The sequence below is a fragment of the Pholis gunnellus genome, assembly GCF_910591455.1.
Source record: "Pholis gunnellus genome assembly, chromosome: 3".
NCBI classification, from domain to species: Eukaryota; Metazoa; Chordata; class Actinopteri; order Perciformes; family Pholidae; genus Pholis; species Pholis gunnellus.
This window is the reverse complement of record NC_136529.1, coordinates 29,021,910-29,038,063: the sequence shown is the minus strand read 5'-3', so window position 1 is coordinate 29,038,063 and position 16,154 is coordinate 29,021,910. Positions and strand designations below refer to the sequence as shown.

Genomic DNA, 16,154 nt, shown 5'->3' with positions numbered 1-16,154 from the left:
CTCTGTTCTCTACCTGTTCAGGTACTCTGTTCTCTACCTGCTCAGGTACTCTGTTCTCTACCTGTTCAGGTACTCTGTTCTCTACCTGTTCAGGTACTCTGTTCACTACCTGTTCAGGTACTCTGTTCACTACCTGTTCAGGTACTCTGTTCACTACCTGTTCAGGTACTCTGTTCTCTACCTGTTCAGGTACTCTGTTCTCTACCTGTTCAGGTACTCTGTATACTACCTGTTCAGGTACTCTGTTCTCTACCTGTTCAGGTACTCTGTTGGCAGATGTACATACTAACTGTACATTCAGTTAATTTATTTTTTAATGTGTGTGTGTGTGTGTGTGTGTGTGTGTGTGTGTGTGTGTGTGTGTGTGTGTGTGTGTGTGTGTAGGAGAACATTTAGAGAAGCTGATCCCGATGGTGGTGAAGTTTATTGGTGTGGAAGACGACGAGCTGAGAGAGTATTGTTTCCAGGCCTTTGACGCCTTCATACGCAGGTACGTACACACACACACACACACACACACACACACACACACACACACACACACACACACACACTGTCCTTCATGTTGTGTCCATTGATTGACAGGTGTCCAAAGGAGATGTCCCCCCATATTGCCACGGTAACACAGCTTTGTCTTAAGTTCATGACATTTGACCCGAACTACAACTATGATGATGAGGAGGAGGAAGAAAACAGCATGGACGTAGAGGAAGAGCTGGAGGAAGGTTCGTCTTCTTCTTTGGTTTCTTTTATGCTTCTGCTCTTCCTTTGCAAATACTACCGTTGTAGTAAAATGATGTAGTGGAGTTAAAAGTACTATATGTACCTCTGAGATGTAGTACAGTATAAAGTACTACATGTACCTCTGAGATGTAGTACAGTATAAAGTACTACATGTACCTCTGAGATGTAGTACAGTATAAAGTACTACATGTACCTCTGAGATGTAGTACAGTATAAAGTACTATATGTACCTCTGAGATGTAGTACAGTATAAAGTACTACATGTACCTCTGAGATGTAGTGGAGGAGAAGCAGGAAGTAGCAGAACATGGAGATACTAACAGGTACTACTACTTTAGGACAGTACTTGTGTAAATGAATGTACTCGGTTCCTCTCAGAATCCGATGAAGAGTACAGTGATGATGATGATATGAGCTGGAAGGTGCGGCGCTCCTCCATCAAGTGTCTGGAGACGCTGATCAACACCCGCCGTGACCTCCTCCTCTCCTTCTACTCCTCCATCTGTCCGGCTCTGCTCGCCCGGTTCAAGGAGCGCGAGGAGAACGTGAGGGCCGACGTCTTCGCCGCCTTCTCGGCGCTGCTGAGACAAACGCAGGCGGGGTCGAGCCGCCGGGGCCTCATGGCGTCCTCGGAGTCAACGGCGAGCAGAGAGGAAGACGAGGAGGAGGAGCCAGGAGTCATCATGCTGAAGAAACAGGTACAGGAGGGTTTTACTACAAGTACAGGTGAAGTATATATATATACTGTGTATAAAGTCAATGATAAGTACAATAGAAACTAGTGTGTGTGTGTGTGTGTGTGTGTGTGCAGGTACCTGTGATAGTGAAGGCTCTCCACAGACAGCTGAAGGAGAAGAGCATCAAATCCCGACAGGGCTGCTTCAGTCTGCTCACTGAACTGAGTCACACTGTTCCTGGAGCTCTGGAGGCGCACATCCCTGCTCTGATACCTGGTACACACTCACACACACACACACACACACACACACACACACACACACACACACACACACACACACACACACACACACACACACACACAGTTGCTGCATTTTCTTGTCGCTCTTCTCTTATCTCCTCCCTCCCTTCTGCCTTGTCCCTGCTACCTCCTTCCTCCTCTCTCCTCCCACCTCCCTCCTTCCTTCCTTCCTCCCTCCTCAATCTCTCACCCTGCCTCTCTCCTCTCTCCTCCCTCCTCCCTCTCTCTCCCTGCCTCTCTCCTCTCTCCTCCCTCTCTCCCCCCTCCCTCTCTCTCCCTCCCTCTCTCCTCCCTCTCCCTCCCTCCCTCTCTCCTCCTCCCTCCCTCCTCCAGGCATCGTCTTCTCCCTGACAGACCGGTCCACCTCCTCCACCATGAGGATCGATGCTCTCTCCTTCTTCCATGTGCTCCTCCTCTCTCACCCTCCTCAAGCCTTTCAGTCACACATGCAGGTTCTTTAAGGCGTCATGTGACTCTAAGTCAACACTGGTCCACTGACGGCTCACCGTTCACCACAGCCATCTGATTTATACCTCTACCTGTCTGTCTACCTGTCTGTCTGTCTGTCTGTCTGTCTGTCTGTCTGTCTGTCTACCTGTCTGTCTGTCTACCTGTCTGTCTACCTGTCTGTCTACCTGTCTGTCTGTCTACCTGTCTGTCTGTCTGCCTGTCTGTCTGTCTACCTGTCTGTCTGTCTACCTGTCTGTCTACCTGTCTGTCTGTCTACCTGTCTGTCTGTCTGTCTACCTGTCTGTCTAGTCCATCATTCGAAACGTTACTTAAGTCAAAGTATTAGCATGAAAATATAGTTAAAGCACCAAAAGTTAAAGTAGTACTTGAATATATATATATGATATATATATGATGTTATAGTATTATAGTTATTGTTGCATTAATGTGTTCATCACTTTGAAGATGGAGTCACTTTATATCCTGCTGGTAGTTTCCTCTGTGATGAGACCTCATCATGTGTTAGTTGACTGATCCTCTGACTCTGTAAAGTAACTTTATTACCTCATGTGGTGGAGTAGAAGCATAAAGTCTCGTTAAAGTGAAGTAGCAGCTGTCCGTCACGGAGCCTTTGAATCTGTTCTGACTTCTCTTCCTCGTGGTCTCTGCAGGTTCTGCTGCCCCCGGTGGTGGCCTGTGTGGAGGACTCCTTCTATAAGATCACCTCGGAGGCTCTGCTCGTCACCCAGCAGCTGGTCAGAGTGATGAGGCCGCCGGGACAGAGCGCCACCGCGGCGGGATTCGACCCCAGACCGTTCGTCAGGGAGGTGTGAGGCTCCTGATCTCTGATCTGTGTTTAACTGGCTTCATGCTTCATTAATATGACAGCAGAGTGATGATGAACTGTCCCAGAGAAGAAGTCACACGGTGTCGTTCCCCCCTCCAGGTGTTTCCCGTCACCCTGAAGAGGCTGAAAGCCACCGACATCGACCAGGAAGTGAAGGAGAGGGCCATTTCCTGTATGGGTCACCTGGTGTGTCACCTGGGTGACCACCTGGGGGCGGAGCTTCAGGGCGTGCTGTCGATCTTCCTGGAGAGGCTGAAGAATGAGATCACGAGACTCACAGCGGTCCGGAGCATCACGCTCATCTCTGCTTCACCGCTGAAGGTTCAGGACCCGTCTCTCTGGTCCATCAGTATTTGAGTATTACTAGTCGTGTAGTATTTCCACAGGGTGGTATTAGTACTTGTACTTGCAGTAAAGGATGTGAGTACTTCCTCCTCTCATCCAGGTCGACTTGTCGTCCATCCTCCCGGAGACTCTGTCTGTTTTGGGGTCTTTCTTGAGGAAGAACCAGCGAGCCCTGAAGCTCGCCACGCTGGCCTGTCTGACCGCTCTGGTCACGCACCACGCCGCCGGCATCAAACCCGCGGCGCTGGAGCCCGTCCTGAGCGAGCTCCCTGCTCTGGTGGACGAGAGCGACATGCACGTATCACAGGTCTGAATCTATGTGTTACAGATGACACGATAATCCAGCTTCAGGACATTCAGAGGACGTGGTATCAAACGTCTTTCTCCTCCTCTCCTCCTCTAACATGTGTCTCCTAGGTGTCCGTCTCCTTGCTGACCTCCTTGTCCAGGGCCTGCTCCTCCTCCCTCGCTAAGATCAGCTCCTCCGTGCTGCCGTGCGTCTTCAGACTGGTCCACTCTCCTCTCCTTCAGGGAGGAGCTCTGGCAGCCATACTGGACCTCCTTCAGGCTCTGGTTCTGTCCAAAACCAGTAACCTGGGCTACAGGTGAGACATGTGGGTCAGACCAGGTCCATCAACTAGACCAGGTCCATCAATTAGACCAGGTCCATCAACTAGACCAGGTCCATCAATTAGACTAGGTCCATCAACTAGACCAGGTCCATCAACTAGACCAGGTCCATCAACTAGATCAGGTCCATCAACTAGACTAGGTCCATCAACTAGACCAGGTCCATCAACTAGACTAGGTCCATCAACTAGACCAGGTCCATCAACTAGACCAGGTCCATCAACTAGACTAGGTCCATCAACTAGACCAGGTCCATCAACTAGACCAGGTCCATCAACTAGACCAGGTCCATCAACTCGTATTTCACAAAGTTATTTGTTTTTTCATATTTAAAGAGTTTTGACTGATTTCATGCAGAACATCTCTCCTCTCCTCTCTCCTCCTCCTCTCCTCTCCTCTCTCCTCCTCTCCTCTCCTCCTCCCCTCCTCTCCTCTCCTCCTGTCTTCCTCCTCTCTCCTCTCCTCTCTCCTCTCCTCTCTCCTCCTCCTCTCCTCTCCTCCTCCTCCTCTCTCCTCTCCTCTCTCCTCTCCTCTCTCCTCTCCTCTCTCCCCTCCTCCTCTCCTCTCCTCCTCCCCTCCCCTCCTCCCCCTCCCCCCTCCTCCCCTCCTCTCCTCCTCCTCTCCTCCCCTCCTCCTCTCCTCTCAGTCAGTTGCTGAAGTCCCTCACAGACCCATTCCACAGCTCCCAGTCCTCCCTGATCCACAGACAGTCGTACCAGTCTGTAGCTCGTTGTGTAGCGGCTCTGTCCTCCTCCTGCCCCTCAGAGACACCGGCCACGGTTGCCGGACTCCTGCAGGAGGTGAGCAGGAGTTTGTTGACAGGTGATGGACAACACCACCTGTATGAGTTTCACTGTATCTCCTCTCTCCTCTCTCCTCCTCTCCTCCTCTCCTCCTCTCCTCCTCTCCTCAGGTGAAGAATCCTGCTTCTCCTGAGTCCGCTCGAGTCCTGGCTCTGTTGTGTCTGGGGGAGGTGGGGAGGAGCGGCAGCCTGGGAGGAAGTAAGGAGGTGCAGGGAGTCCTCCTGGAGGCCATCTCCTCCACCAACGAGGAGGTGAGACATGCACATGGCTCTGACAGGTGACGGTGCTCTCTGCCCTGGTGAGTGCTCATCGGTTGAAGGTGAACCGTGAACACTTTGTGGTTTCAGGTGAAGACGGCGGCGTCCTGCGCGTTAGGCAGCATGGCGGTCGGCAGCCTGAACGACTACCTGCCCTTCCTGCTGAAGGAGATCTCCTCCCAGCCGAGGAGACAGTACCTCCTGCTGCACTCCCTCAAGGAGGTCATCAGGTGTGTTCTCCTTCTTTATCTCCTCACGTCTTCCGTCTTCAGGAAGGTGAAATTAGTCCGTTTAAAAGAAGTGGACGTAGTCGTCGTGACGTCTCAATCGAGTTCGGTGATTTCGCCATCGCCATCTTGTTTTTTTGCAACCAGTGAACAGGAAGTGACCATATCTGGACTGAGGAGGAGTGACGTAGAGACCTGTCAATCACTGTGTAGCCCCGCCCCTAAAGCATCCCCTGCTTTATGGTCTATGTGACTCTAAATGGACCATAATTTACTAAATGAACATCATGCTGTATTGAAGAAGACTTGAAACTAGAGATTGAGACCATAAACTCATGTTTACAATGTTTACTGAGGTAATAAATCAAGAGAGAAGTAGAGTCATTTTCTCATAGACTTCTATACAACCAGAGGAGTCGCCCCCTGGTGGTCACTAGAGAGAATGCAGCTTTAAGACAGGTTGTCTCCTGGTACCTTGTGGTGAGTTCACTGACCATCTGGTGGATCTTAAGCTGCATAACGATGACAGCAGGCTCATGAAACTCAGATCAAACAGTTGAAGGCAGCACTGATCAAAAATCTATATCCTGTTACTGCATTGCCCTGTCACTGAGGAACCTTTAACTGGTCCTGAACCGGTCTCAGTGTAGTCCTGATCCTCTATCAGACCTCCATCAGTAAAGAGACCATCAGAGAGAAGATGGTCTGTTTCTATAGAGTTATTCTTGATGCTCGTCATCGGAGCCACCGGGTCGGATTCTGGTGAAACCAGATGAACTCATGCAGGTTCACCAGAACCTCCTTCAGCTCAGAGTCCAGCAGAGACCGGTCCACCGTGGACAGACCCAGATCCTCCAGCAGAGACCGGTCCACCATGGTCAGACCCAGATCCTCTAGCAGGGACCGGTCCACCGTGGACAGACCCAGATCCTCCAGCAGAGACCGGTCCACCGTGGACAGACCCAGATCCGGAGCTCCGGAGGGAGGAGGAGAGCTCAGCTCCCGGCAGCAGCAGCAGCAGCGTCTCCTTCTCCTCCTCTTCCTCCTCCTCCTCCAGGAGCAGAGCTTCTCCTCTCTGCTGGAGACCCAGGACGTATTGCTGGACCCGCTGGAGGGAAGCGAGGCACGGGAGAACCAGAACCAGGACTGAAAGGAGCAGACTGTCAGACCTGTTGCAGTAGAATGAGTCTGGCGCTCAGAGACACTACCGCTTTAGACCACAGGGGGCGATAGAACCAACACACAGTGAAAGCTCCTCGTAGTAACTTTCAGTCCAGTTTTTGAACCAGAGTATAATTTTACAGCTTCTTCTTTTTTAAAGTTGTGTTTCTTGTGAACTAAAGTCTCACTTTTTAATTGAAGCTGGTGAAACAGATCTAAATCTCTCAAAGTGCATCTTTAACCAGACTCCATTTAAAGTTTGATAAAACCCTCTCTCTCTCTCTCTCTCTCTCTCTCTCTCTCTCTCTCTCTCTCTCTCTCTCTCTCTCTCTCTGTCTCTCTCTCTCTCTCTCTCTGTCTCTCTCTCTCTCTCCCTCCCTCTCTCTCTATCTCTCTCTCTCTCTCTCTCTCCAGTGCCTGTCCAGCCTCTAGTCTCTCTCCCCATGTGGAGTCCATCTGGACTCTGCTGGTCCAGAACTGTGAGTGTGAGGAGGAGGGGACCAGGAACCTGGTGGCTGAATGTCTCGGGAAGCTGACGCTGGTGAACGCTGGTCAGCTGTTACCTCGACTGAAGCAGCAGCTCAGAGCAGGTAGACCGTCTGTCTGTCTGTCTGTCTGTCTGTCTGTCTCTCTGTCTGTCTGTCTGTCTGTCTGTCTGTCTGTCTGTCTGTCTCTCTCTCTGTCTCTCTCTCTGTCTGTCTGTCTGTCTCTCTGTCTGTCTCTCTGTCTGTCTGTCTGTCTCTCTGTCTGTCTCTCTCTCTCTCTCTCTCTCTGTCTCTCTCTCTGTCTGTCTGTCTGTCTCTCTGTCTGTCTGTCTGTCTCTCTGTCTCTCTCTCTGTCTGTCTCTCTCTCTCTCTCTCTCTCTCTCTCTCTGTCTCAACGTCATTAAAACTGACTGAAGTGGTTTCTGAGTTAACGTTAACGTTTGATCCTCTCAGGTTCTCCTCTGACCCGCAGCACCGTGGTGACGGCCGTCAAGTTCACCATCGTAGACCAGCCTGCTGCTGTAGACGCTCTGCTGAGGGAGTGTATAGGTACACACACACACACACACACACACACACACACACACACACACAGACTGAACCCTCTCCGTCCCGTCTGCGTTCAACAGGAGACTTCCTGAAGCCGCTGCAGGACGAGGACATCAACGTGCGCCGCGTCTCTCTGGTGATGTTCAACTCCGCCGCTCACAACAAGCCGTCTCTGATCCGAGGCCTCCTGCCGGCGGTGCTGCCTCACCTGTACAGGGAGACCCGGATCAGGAAGGACCTCATCAGAGAGGTGGGCGGTCCGAATCCTGAGACCAGAGGACGATGGTGTGTGAGGGGTCATATATCAATGATTGTGTGTGTGTTTGTGTGTGTGTGTACTACAGGTGGAGATGGGGCCCTTTAAACACACAGTAGACGATGGTCTGGATGTCCGTAAAGCAGCCTTTGAGTGTATGTACACTCTGCTGGACGGTTGTCTGGAGGGTCTGGACGTCCTTCAGTTCCTGGACCACGTGGAGGAGGGACTCAAAGACCACTACGACATCAGGGTGGGTCTAAAACACACAATACCAGATATGAGCAGCTCACGTCTTCATCTTCATCACATTAAAACAAAGAAACTGTCAAACTTAGCAATAATTAAAGTATATGAATATGTATGTTTGTGTGTGTGTGTGTGTGTGTGTGTGTGTGTGTGTGTGTGTGTGTGTAGATGCTAACCTTCCTGATGTTAGCCAGACTGGCCTCTCTGAGTCCTGCAGCGGTCCTCCAGAGACTGGACCGACTCATCGAGCCTCTTAAAGCTACCTGCACCACCAAGGTACGGCCTGTAGGGGTCACTCCTCCACGTTCACACATGATTCATGTAAACACTCCATCTTGAATCTGCTGTGTGGCATCGATGCGAACAGATGAAATGTTCTCATGTTCATATTTAAAAACACAAACTGAGTCTGACGCTCCGCTGCAGGTGAAGGCCGGCTCCGTGAAGCAGGAGTTTGAGAAGCAGGAGGAGCTGAGGCGCTCGGCGATGCGCGCCGTCGCCGCCCTGCTGGCCGTGCCGGAGGTGGAGCGCAGCCCCAGCATGGCCGACTTCGCCAACCAGATCAGAACCAACGCCGACATGGCGTCCATCTACCAGAGCGTCCAGGGGGGGGGGGGAGGGAGGGGCCCCGGGCCCCGCGGAGAGCATGGACCTCAGCTAGAAGCTTTCTAGACAGTAAAAAGCTTTTGTGGTTTGAAAACTGGGCTGTTAGTTTGAATTTACTCTTTGGCAAAAAATGCAAATAAAGCTGCAGTGTGAAGCATTTATGGGGCTTTACTCTGCCGGCTCTTACAGGAGCCCAGAGGGGACAAACAGCACTGAATCCTACACCCTGTCCCCTTAAGGACACCGTGGACTTCTTGTCCATGTCGTGTTCTTCCCGGACTGAACCGGGTTCTTTAGTTCAAATAAAGTGAGCAACACTTTGAAACGTCTCAGAGCAGTTTGTGTCTCTTTCCATCTGATGAACACATGAACACGAACATCTTCATCTGATGAACACATGAACACGAACATCTTCATCTGATGAACACATGAACACGAACATCTTCATCTGATGAACACATGAACACGAACATCTTCATCTGATGAACACATGAACACGAACATCTTCATCTGATGAACACATGAACACGAACATCTTCATCTTCACTCAGGGAGGAAACGTGGGCGTCGCTCAGGGGCTTCGACGCTTTGACTGATTTAACATCGATAGTTTTAAAAAAGCCCTCGTTTAAGTTTGTCAAATTAAATTATGAAATACATTTGAGCTAAAACACGTTTTATTACATTTTATATTCTGCTTTTGAGTCTAAAGAATGATGACGTCATACTAATCGACATGTTGATGATGACTAATTCACTGCGTTACACATTTATTTTGTATATTCAGCATTGAGGGAAAGTTACACAAATAAAAGGATAAAAAGCAAACAATGTACCAACAGCTGTAATAACACACATCAGCAATATAAGTCAACAAATAGGTTTTTATTTATATATAAATATGGAATCAAACAAGAAAATACTTTTTAACACATTTATCTCCAAAACCCAGAATTCAACATCAATAAGTTGTTGCCGTGTGATTAAATTATTATAAAATATAACAACAGGTTAGAGCGAAGTGTCGTCAGCAAAGAAATGAAGACGATGTTTCTGAGAGAAGAAGATCAGAAGATCAAAGGAAGTATTGTGATCAGATCAGTGAGTTTAAATGAGATGAATTTATGTAGTTTATTCGTTTATAGGAACAAAACTGAGTGATTGACGAGTATTCAAAGCTGTACTTTGAAAAAGTAGAAAAAGTACTACATGAAAATATTCCATTATCAATAAAAGTCCTGTAATTATATCAAAGTATAGCATTTTGATAAATGTGATTTTTTAAAATATACTTGTATAAGTATATTGTGAGTATTTCCATGTTCTACTTGTCCCTCACTGCATCTCAGAGGTAATATCAGCTCATAAATAAAACACAACAATGAACCATTAATGCATGAATAATTACGATGAAATATATATTATTCTGATATGCTGCATAATGAGTTCTTTGATGCTGATACTTTTGTACTTTTACTAAAGTAACATCTTGCATCAGAGTACTTCTACATTCTACTTTGATGAGACGAGATACTTCTTCCACCACCGCGTAAACAAACACACAGATATTCATAATGAATAAGATATTAGAGAAGAAGAGCCAACCGGAGGAGAGAAAGAGATGAATTATCAATAATAATCATGAGTAAAAGCTGAGATATTAAATAAAGTTCATCATTCCTGAGGAGCATCATCATTTGTCGTGTTTTGATGAAGAATCGGGCTGAAGGTCGAATATTGATTTCTGTTCTCTCCGATCAGCTTCACCTTCATTCACCTCCCTGAGGAGGAGATCAGCTCCAGCTGTGACTCCTCCCACACCTGATCTCCTGAGGGAGTGGGAGGAGCCTGTGGCTGGAACGTGAACTCCTCTAAATCCCGTGGACCTCAGCTCCTTCCACTCTCAAACATGATCATTTCACTTTGGTTATTGAGTTAATATATTAATCAGACTCATTAGTGAGATGTTTAGTACAGATGGGTCCTCTGCATGTTATGGAACACAAACACAGTATTACATCCTGATTATTGAAGCAGTTTAGCCAATCGCTGATTAAAGATATAAATGACTGACATACAATTTAGCCAATCAGCGTCCTCAAATAGATTCAAGCTGCGCGTTCCCGTCAGGAGAAGTCTCTACAGGTGAGCGTGAGCGCGAGCGCGAGCACGAGCACTACTCCTCCAAGACCCGTTTGAGAAGTTTGAGGAGAAACTTCAGTGAAAGATCTGATCCCAGATCAGCCTGAGCTCACAATCAGACAGCAGACTAGCGGGAAAGAGAAGCAGCACGTGAAGCTTCTCTACTAGCTGCACCACACAGGTTTGGCTAGCTGGATGATGTCATGCTAACAACTTATTTATCTTTAAAACAACGAGGACAGATCCAGCAGGTAGGGAGTGAGGGAGGAGGAGGTAAGGAAACATGAGAACACCAGGGTAGGGAGTGAGGGAGGAGGAGGTAAGGAGACATGAGAACACCAGGGTAGGGAGTGAGGGAGGAGGAGGTAAGGAGACATGAGAACACCAGGGTAGGGAGTGAGGGAGGAGGAGGTAAGGAAACATGAGAACACCAGGGTAGGGAGTGAGGGAGGAGGAGGTAAGGAAACATGAGAACACCAGGGTAGGGAGTGAGGGAGGAGGAGGTAAGGAAACATGAGAACACCAGGGCACACATGAGGAACTCTGTAAGCAACATATTAGACAAAGTGAACATCTGTTCTTCTTCATAGTTCTTCAGTCTCTTCTTCACTCGTTCATGGAGGCATCAACATTTAATAGAGATGATGAATTCACAGTGAAAACTCATCATAGCTTATCTATATATGTATGTGTGTTATATTATACTGTGTGTATATATATATATAATACTGAATTCCCTGTGAGGGTGAAAGACGTCCTGACGTGTTTATCAAAGTGTTATTTCTTGTTTTCGTGTTGGAATAAATGTTAAATATTTAACTGTAAAGTAGTAATGCGTGTTTGATACCTTAATGTGTTTGCATTAAATCATTCTGCCACTGCTTTGAATAGCTTTTCTTATCTCACCAGGGACGTGTGGGCAGAGCCTCACCCGACATCATGACAAGTAAAAAACAAATAATGACAAAATAAAATAAATAATATTTATCTACTGATCTGTGCTATAAATGTAATTTCTGTATGATTTCAATCATTTTAAGCAAAATCTCTGAATTAGCGCGTGTCCTGTTCAAACAGAGACACGCGAGCTGCGCCTCATCTCAGATTGCGCAATCTGGGTTGAGCGCGTGCCTGTTGCTCTCTCATTGTTTGTCACCACTGTAACATTTGTAGACGCTTGTATTATAAGTCCTTTATTTCATAGAATAGCTCATTTATTGTATTTCACGTGTGTGTAGAACATATTCAGTCTCGCTGATCTGACATTAAACCTCAGTGAAGAAGCTCAGAGGAGCGAACAGTACCGCTGCCTCACTGAAGGGGGCGCGAGAGCCCACGGGTCGGTTCATGCTTGTAGTTCCGTTACTCTTCTTCTACACTTCTTCTTCTTCTCCTTATATTTTGCTTTGACCGCAAACATTGAAGATTAAATATCTAAACTTGAACAATTCTCAAAAAACAGGGAAATATGAGCAAATCAACAGCAACTCACCGTCGGACCGGTAAAGTAACCTTTAATGTGTTTGTGTTGTCTATAAATCTGTAGTTCTGACGCAGCTTTTCGCGGGTGGCGCCCGCGAGCGCTCCGCTTCTGAAGCACAGGTCGGTGGAGCAGACGGTGTGTGTGTGTGTGTGTTGTGTGTGTGTGTGTGTGTGTGTGTGTGTGTGTGTGTGTGTGTGTGTGTGTGTGTGTGTGTGTGTGTGTGTGTGTGTGTGTGTGTGTGTGTGTGTGTGTGTGTGTGTAAAGAATGCTGATATGAAATACAACCAGTATTCAATGTGCAAGCTGACAGTTGAATGGTGGTTTAAGCTGCTCTATTGGTTCATATTGTAATGTGGACTCTGAAAGAGTCACTGCCTCACCGTCTCATTAGAATGAATGGTATTTAAACTGGAGTGGTGTAATTGGTGTAATGTGTCCTCTCTTGCCTGGTGGGGTGCTGTGGTCCTAACAGGGCTGTTGTGGTTAAAGGTCTGAACCAGAACTCTGTCTTGAGGGGTTTTGACGTTGTTGCCACACGTGTGTTGCAAAAAGAAATCATCAGAAAAGAAACGTCTGAAAAGTGTCACAAACACTCTTGAAGTGTTTTTTTTTCAGAATGTCACGTCACTAACTTGAAATAGTTGTGAGGAGTTTGTGAATAGTTTGATATCCTGTGAGCAGCTCGAGGAGCTTCACTGTCAACGATCAACACATTAAACACGGAAACACTTCATCAAGCAAACATCTAGCTCCTTCAGAGAGGCTCAGTCCAGCAGGGGTCTCTGCTGGACCACAGCTGGGTCTCTGCTGGACCACAGCTGGATCACTGGTCTCTGCTGGACCACAGCTGGATCACTGGTCTCTGCTGGACCACAGCTGGATCTGTGGTCTGGTTGGATGGTGGAGGCCTCCTGTTCTGTGCTGCAGGACCTTTCTTTAGTTGACATAGTTTGTGTTTCTGTCTGTTTTAGAAGTGAAGCAGAGGTTCAGTGTTTGTGTTTGAACGTTTATTGCGATGGAATGTTGAACATACGAGGAATGAGACCTGACGGGAGGAGCAGAACATTCAACAACAATCAGTGCCAGTAGAAACATGTTAAAATGTACAGAGAGATATAGAATAAAGTGCACAAACGAACAGATAACAGGACTATAAAGGCTCCATCTCCTCCTCCTCCTCTCTCTTCTGTCCTCCTCTCTTCATACTTTCACATGTCTGGTGCTCAGAGACACTACCACTGTAGTCCACAGGAGGCGCCAGAACTAACACCACATGTAAGTTCCTTACAGACTCTCCTCTCCCTGACCTCTGACCTCCACACACACCCCGTCAGACTGTGTTGAAACCTTCTCTCACCACCGATAACGCGTCGTCGGTCCTGACGGTTCCTCTCTGGGTATCTTGGCCCTCGTGGACCCGGGACGGACCGCCGACTCGTTTCACTGAACCCTGGTGTGTTTTGGCCGGTGCCGTGGGTCTGATGAGGTTCTGTTGTGTGCTCCAAGTGAAACATGGAACAATGGACGAGTGTGTGTTCATGGTTTATGAGTGTGTGCGTGTGTGTGTGTGTGTGTGTGTGTGTGTGTGTGTGTGTGTGTGTGTGACTGTCGGCCAATCAGGAAAGAAAACACAGATAAGAGAGATTTTATAGGTTTGCTCAAACACACACATGCAGAGTTGATTGGTGTGTGTGGAGGCTGTGATTCATGATGATTTATTAGTTATTTACAACCTGCTGGTGAAGAAGCTGAAGTCTCGGCTCGAGTGATGAACTGTAGAGAGCAGAGTAACCTCTCACGTGATTGTTGGGGATTTATTTGTGTTGTTTGGTGGATTTTGTTAGATTTCATTTGTACATGAAGGCATCTTATACCTTATCTTAGAAACTCTTTAGTGTGCCACGTTCTGATGTAACTAAGATCAATCACCATGAAACACATTGAGTCAAACGTGTCCTGGCTTTGAGTTTAAAACATTCAATAAATGAACTTCCGTCATCACCACAATGTGAAGAGGTCACAGTGTTGACGTTTGGTCAAAGACAGAGGAAATGCTAACCAGTTAGCCGCGGCCCGTCCTGTCCTGTAACTCCGCTTGTAACCAGGAGAGGCGATAGTGAGACTTTCTGTCTCCCTGCTTCATAACCTCTGAACACAGCCTGTCCTGTAGATTCTCAGGAACTAAAAAGTGACGTTGCTCTTTCCTGTTGTTTGCAACACATCTAGAGAACCTTAAACGCCAATCACATTCAAAAAACAACAGCGTACCCTGCTTTATGGTCTGTGTGACTCTAAATGGACCATCATGTACTAAATGAACATCATGCTGTATTGAAGAAGACTTGAAACTAGAGATTGAGACCATAAACTCATGTTTACAATGTTTACTGAGGTAATAAATCAAGAGAGAAGTAGAGTCATTTTCTCATAGACTTCTATACAACCAGAGGAGTCGCCCCCTGGTGGACATTAGAGAGAATGCAGCTTTAACACTTGAAGCTCTGACTCAGGTTTACTGGACCAAACTCTGGTGTCAGGATCCTGTGAACACACTGTGAACAAACTTCCTGATTGATGAGGGGAGACTTGTTTACTTGAGGGTCTCCTCCTTTGCTCCTGATAGGACCGATGCTGCTCCTCTGATTAACAATGTGATCCGTCTTCTTAGAATAAATAATCCTGTGATGTGACTCACGTCGATGTTCTCACTAAAGTGGGATCATTTAATACCGTTAGTTCACCTCGTTTCATCCTCGTACAGCCGCTTTATCAGACGTTGAATTACTGTGTGATAGAGTGAGAATGAAGCCGATAATGAAGCATAAACACCGTCCTCACTAATGGTGGGAACGCTGCCTCCGTTAACACCAGCTCCTCTCTGCAGATGGAACAGAAGTGATAAAGTAATGATGTGTTTTTACTCCCTCAGAGCATTCCTGCCTCCTTTTTCTTTTCCTCGACACAAACACTCGACAAGGAGACGAGTGAACATGCTACTGTGTGTAAACTGTGACATCATTATCTCCTCATGAAACACGCTTTGAGCCAGAACATGTAGAAGAGCTCCTCACTCTTTAAAGTATTCACATCTCTTTGTGATGTTCAGTGAACTCATGCAGTATATATTTGAGATGTCTCCTCTTTCCTGTTGTTAAATGAGACGTGCTGTACCTTTATCATGTAAACTGTCTTTGACTGCATTGGATTCTGGTTGATTGATTCTCCAGCTGGTGTTCAGTCTGTTCTCTGCTGATATTCAGGAGAGGAGGAAGATATAAATGCTCAAACTCTGAGTGATGACAGACTTTGATTTCACAACATAAACAAACACTGAGACAAAACTACTTTTGGACCAAATCTGGTCAAAACTTTCTGCTTCAGCGTTAAAATATAAGTTCACGTTCGGGAGCTTCAATACATGTTCATTTTTAATAATAATATCATTTTTACTGAGTTAATTCAACATGCTAGTGCTGCAGACATCAGGTTTATAATTCTGTTTATTTTTGTAACTGTGTTGTCATTATTTTAAAAAGGTGAATTATTAATAGTCAGACGACCAAACTACCAAAAAATCATTTGGTAAAATGAGCTTCAGAAAGGGACTCAACTAAAGAGACGTCCGTTCCCACAGAAGGAGGTGTCTCGGCTCTATGTCTCTCGGCTCTATGAGTCTCGGCTCTATGTGTCTCGGCTCTATGTGTCTCGGCTCTATGTGTCTCGGCTCTATGTGTCTCGGCTCTATGTGTCTCGGCTCTATGTGTCTCGGCTCTATGAGTCTCGGCTCTATGTGTCTCGGCTCTATGTGTCTCGGCTCTATGTGTCTCGGCTCTATGTGTCTCGGCTCTATGAGTCTCGGCTCTATGTCTCTCGGCTCTATGTGTCTCGGCTCTATGAGTCTCGGCTCTATGTGTCTCGGCTCTATGTCTCTCGGCTCTATG

The 16,154-nt window shown here is 47.1% G+C and overlaps 1 protein-coding gene across 1 annotated transcript in view; it reads left to right on the top strand.

The window, feature by feature from the left end:
- LOC306694010 (cullin-associated NEDD8-dissociated protein 1-like) overlaps nt 1–8,643 on the top strand; it is a gene marked incomplete at its 3' end in the record, with an annotated part of 13,387 nt that extends 4,744 nt beyond the window's left edge. Inside the window, 19 exon segments of the mRNA XM_079156704.1 lie at nt 385–490; nt 586–725; nt 1,123–1,442; nt 1,556–1,697; nt 2,057–2,175; nt 2,845–3,000; nt 3,120–3,341; nt 3,466–3,672; nt 3,783–3,970; nt 4,642–4,795; nt 4,909–5,049; nt 5,146–5,285; nt 6,858–7,033; nt 7,382–7,477; nt 7,558–7,727; nt 7,822–7,986; nt 8,151–8,258; nt 8,409–8,600; nt 8,602–8,643. Coding sequence (XP_079012830.1) covers nt 385–490; nt 586–725; nt 1,123–1,442; nt 1,556–1,697; nt 2,057–2,175; nt 2,845–3,000; nt 3,120–3,341; nt 3,466–3,672; nt 3,783–3,970; nt 4,642–4,795; nt 4,909–5,049; nt 5,146–5,285; nt 6,858–7,033; nt 7,382–7,477; nt 7,558–7,727; nt 7,822–7,986; nt 8,151–8,258; nt 8,409–8,600; nt 8,602–8,643 — 2,984 coding nt within the window.
- Between the last annotated feature and the right edge of the window lie 7,511 nt (nt 8,644–16,154).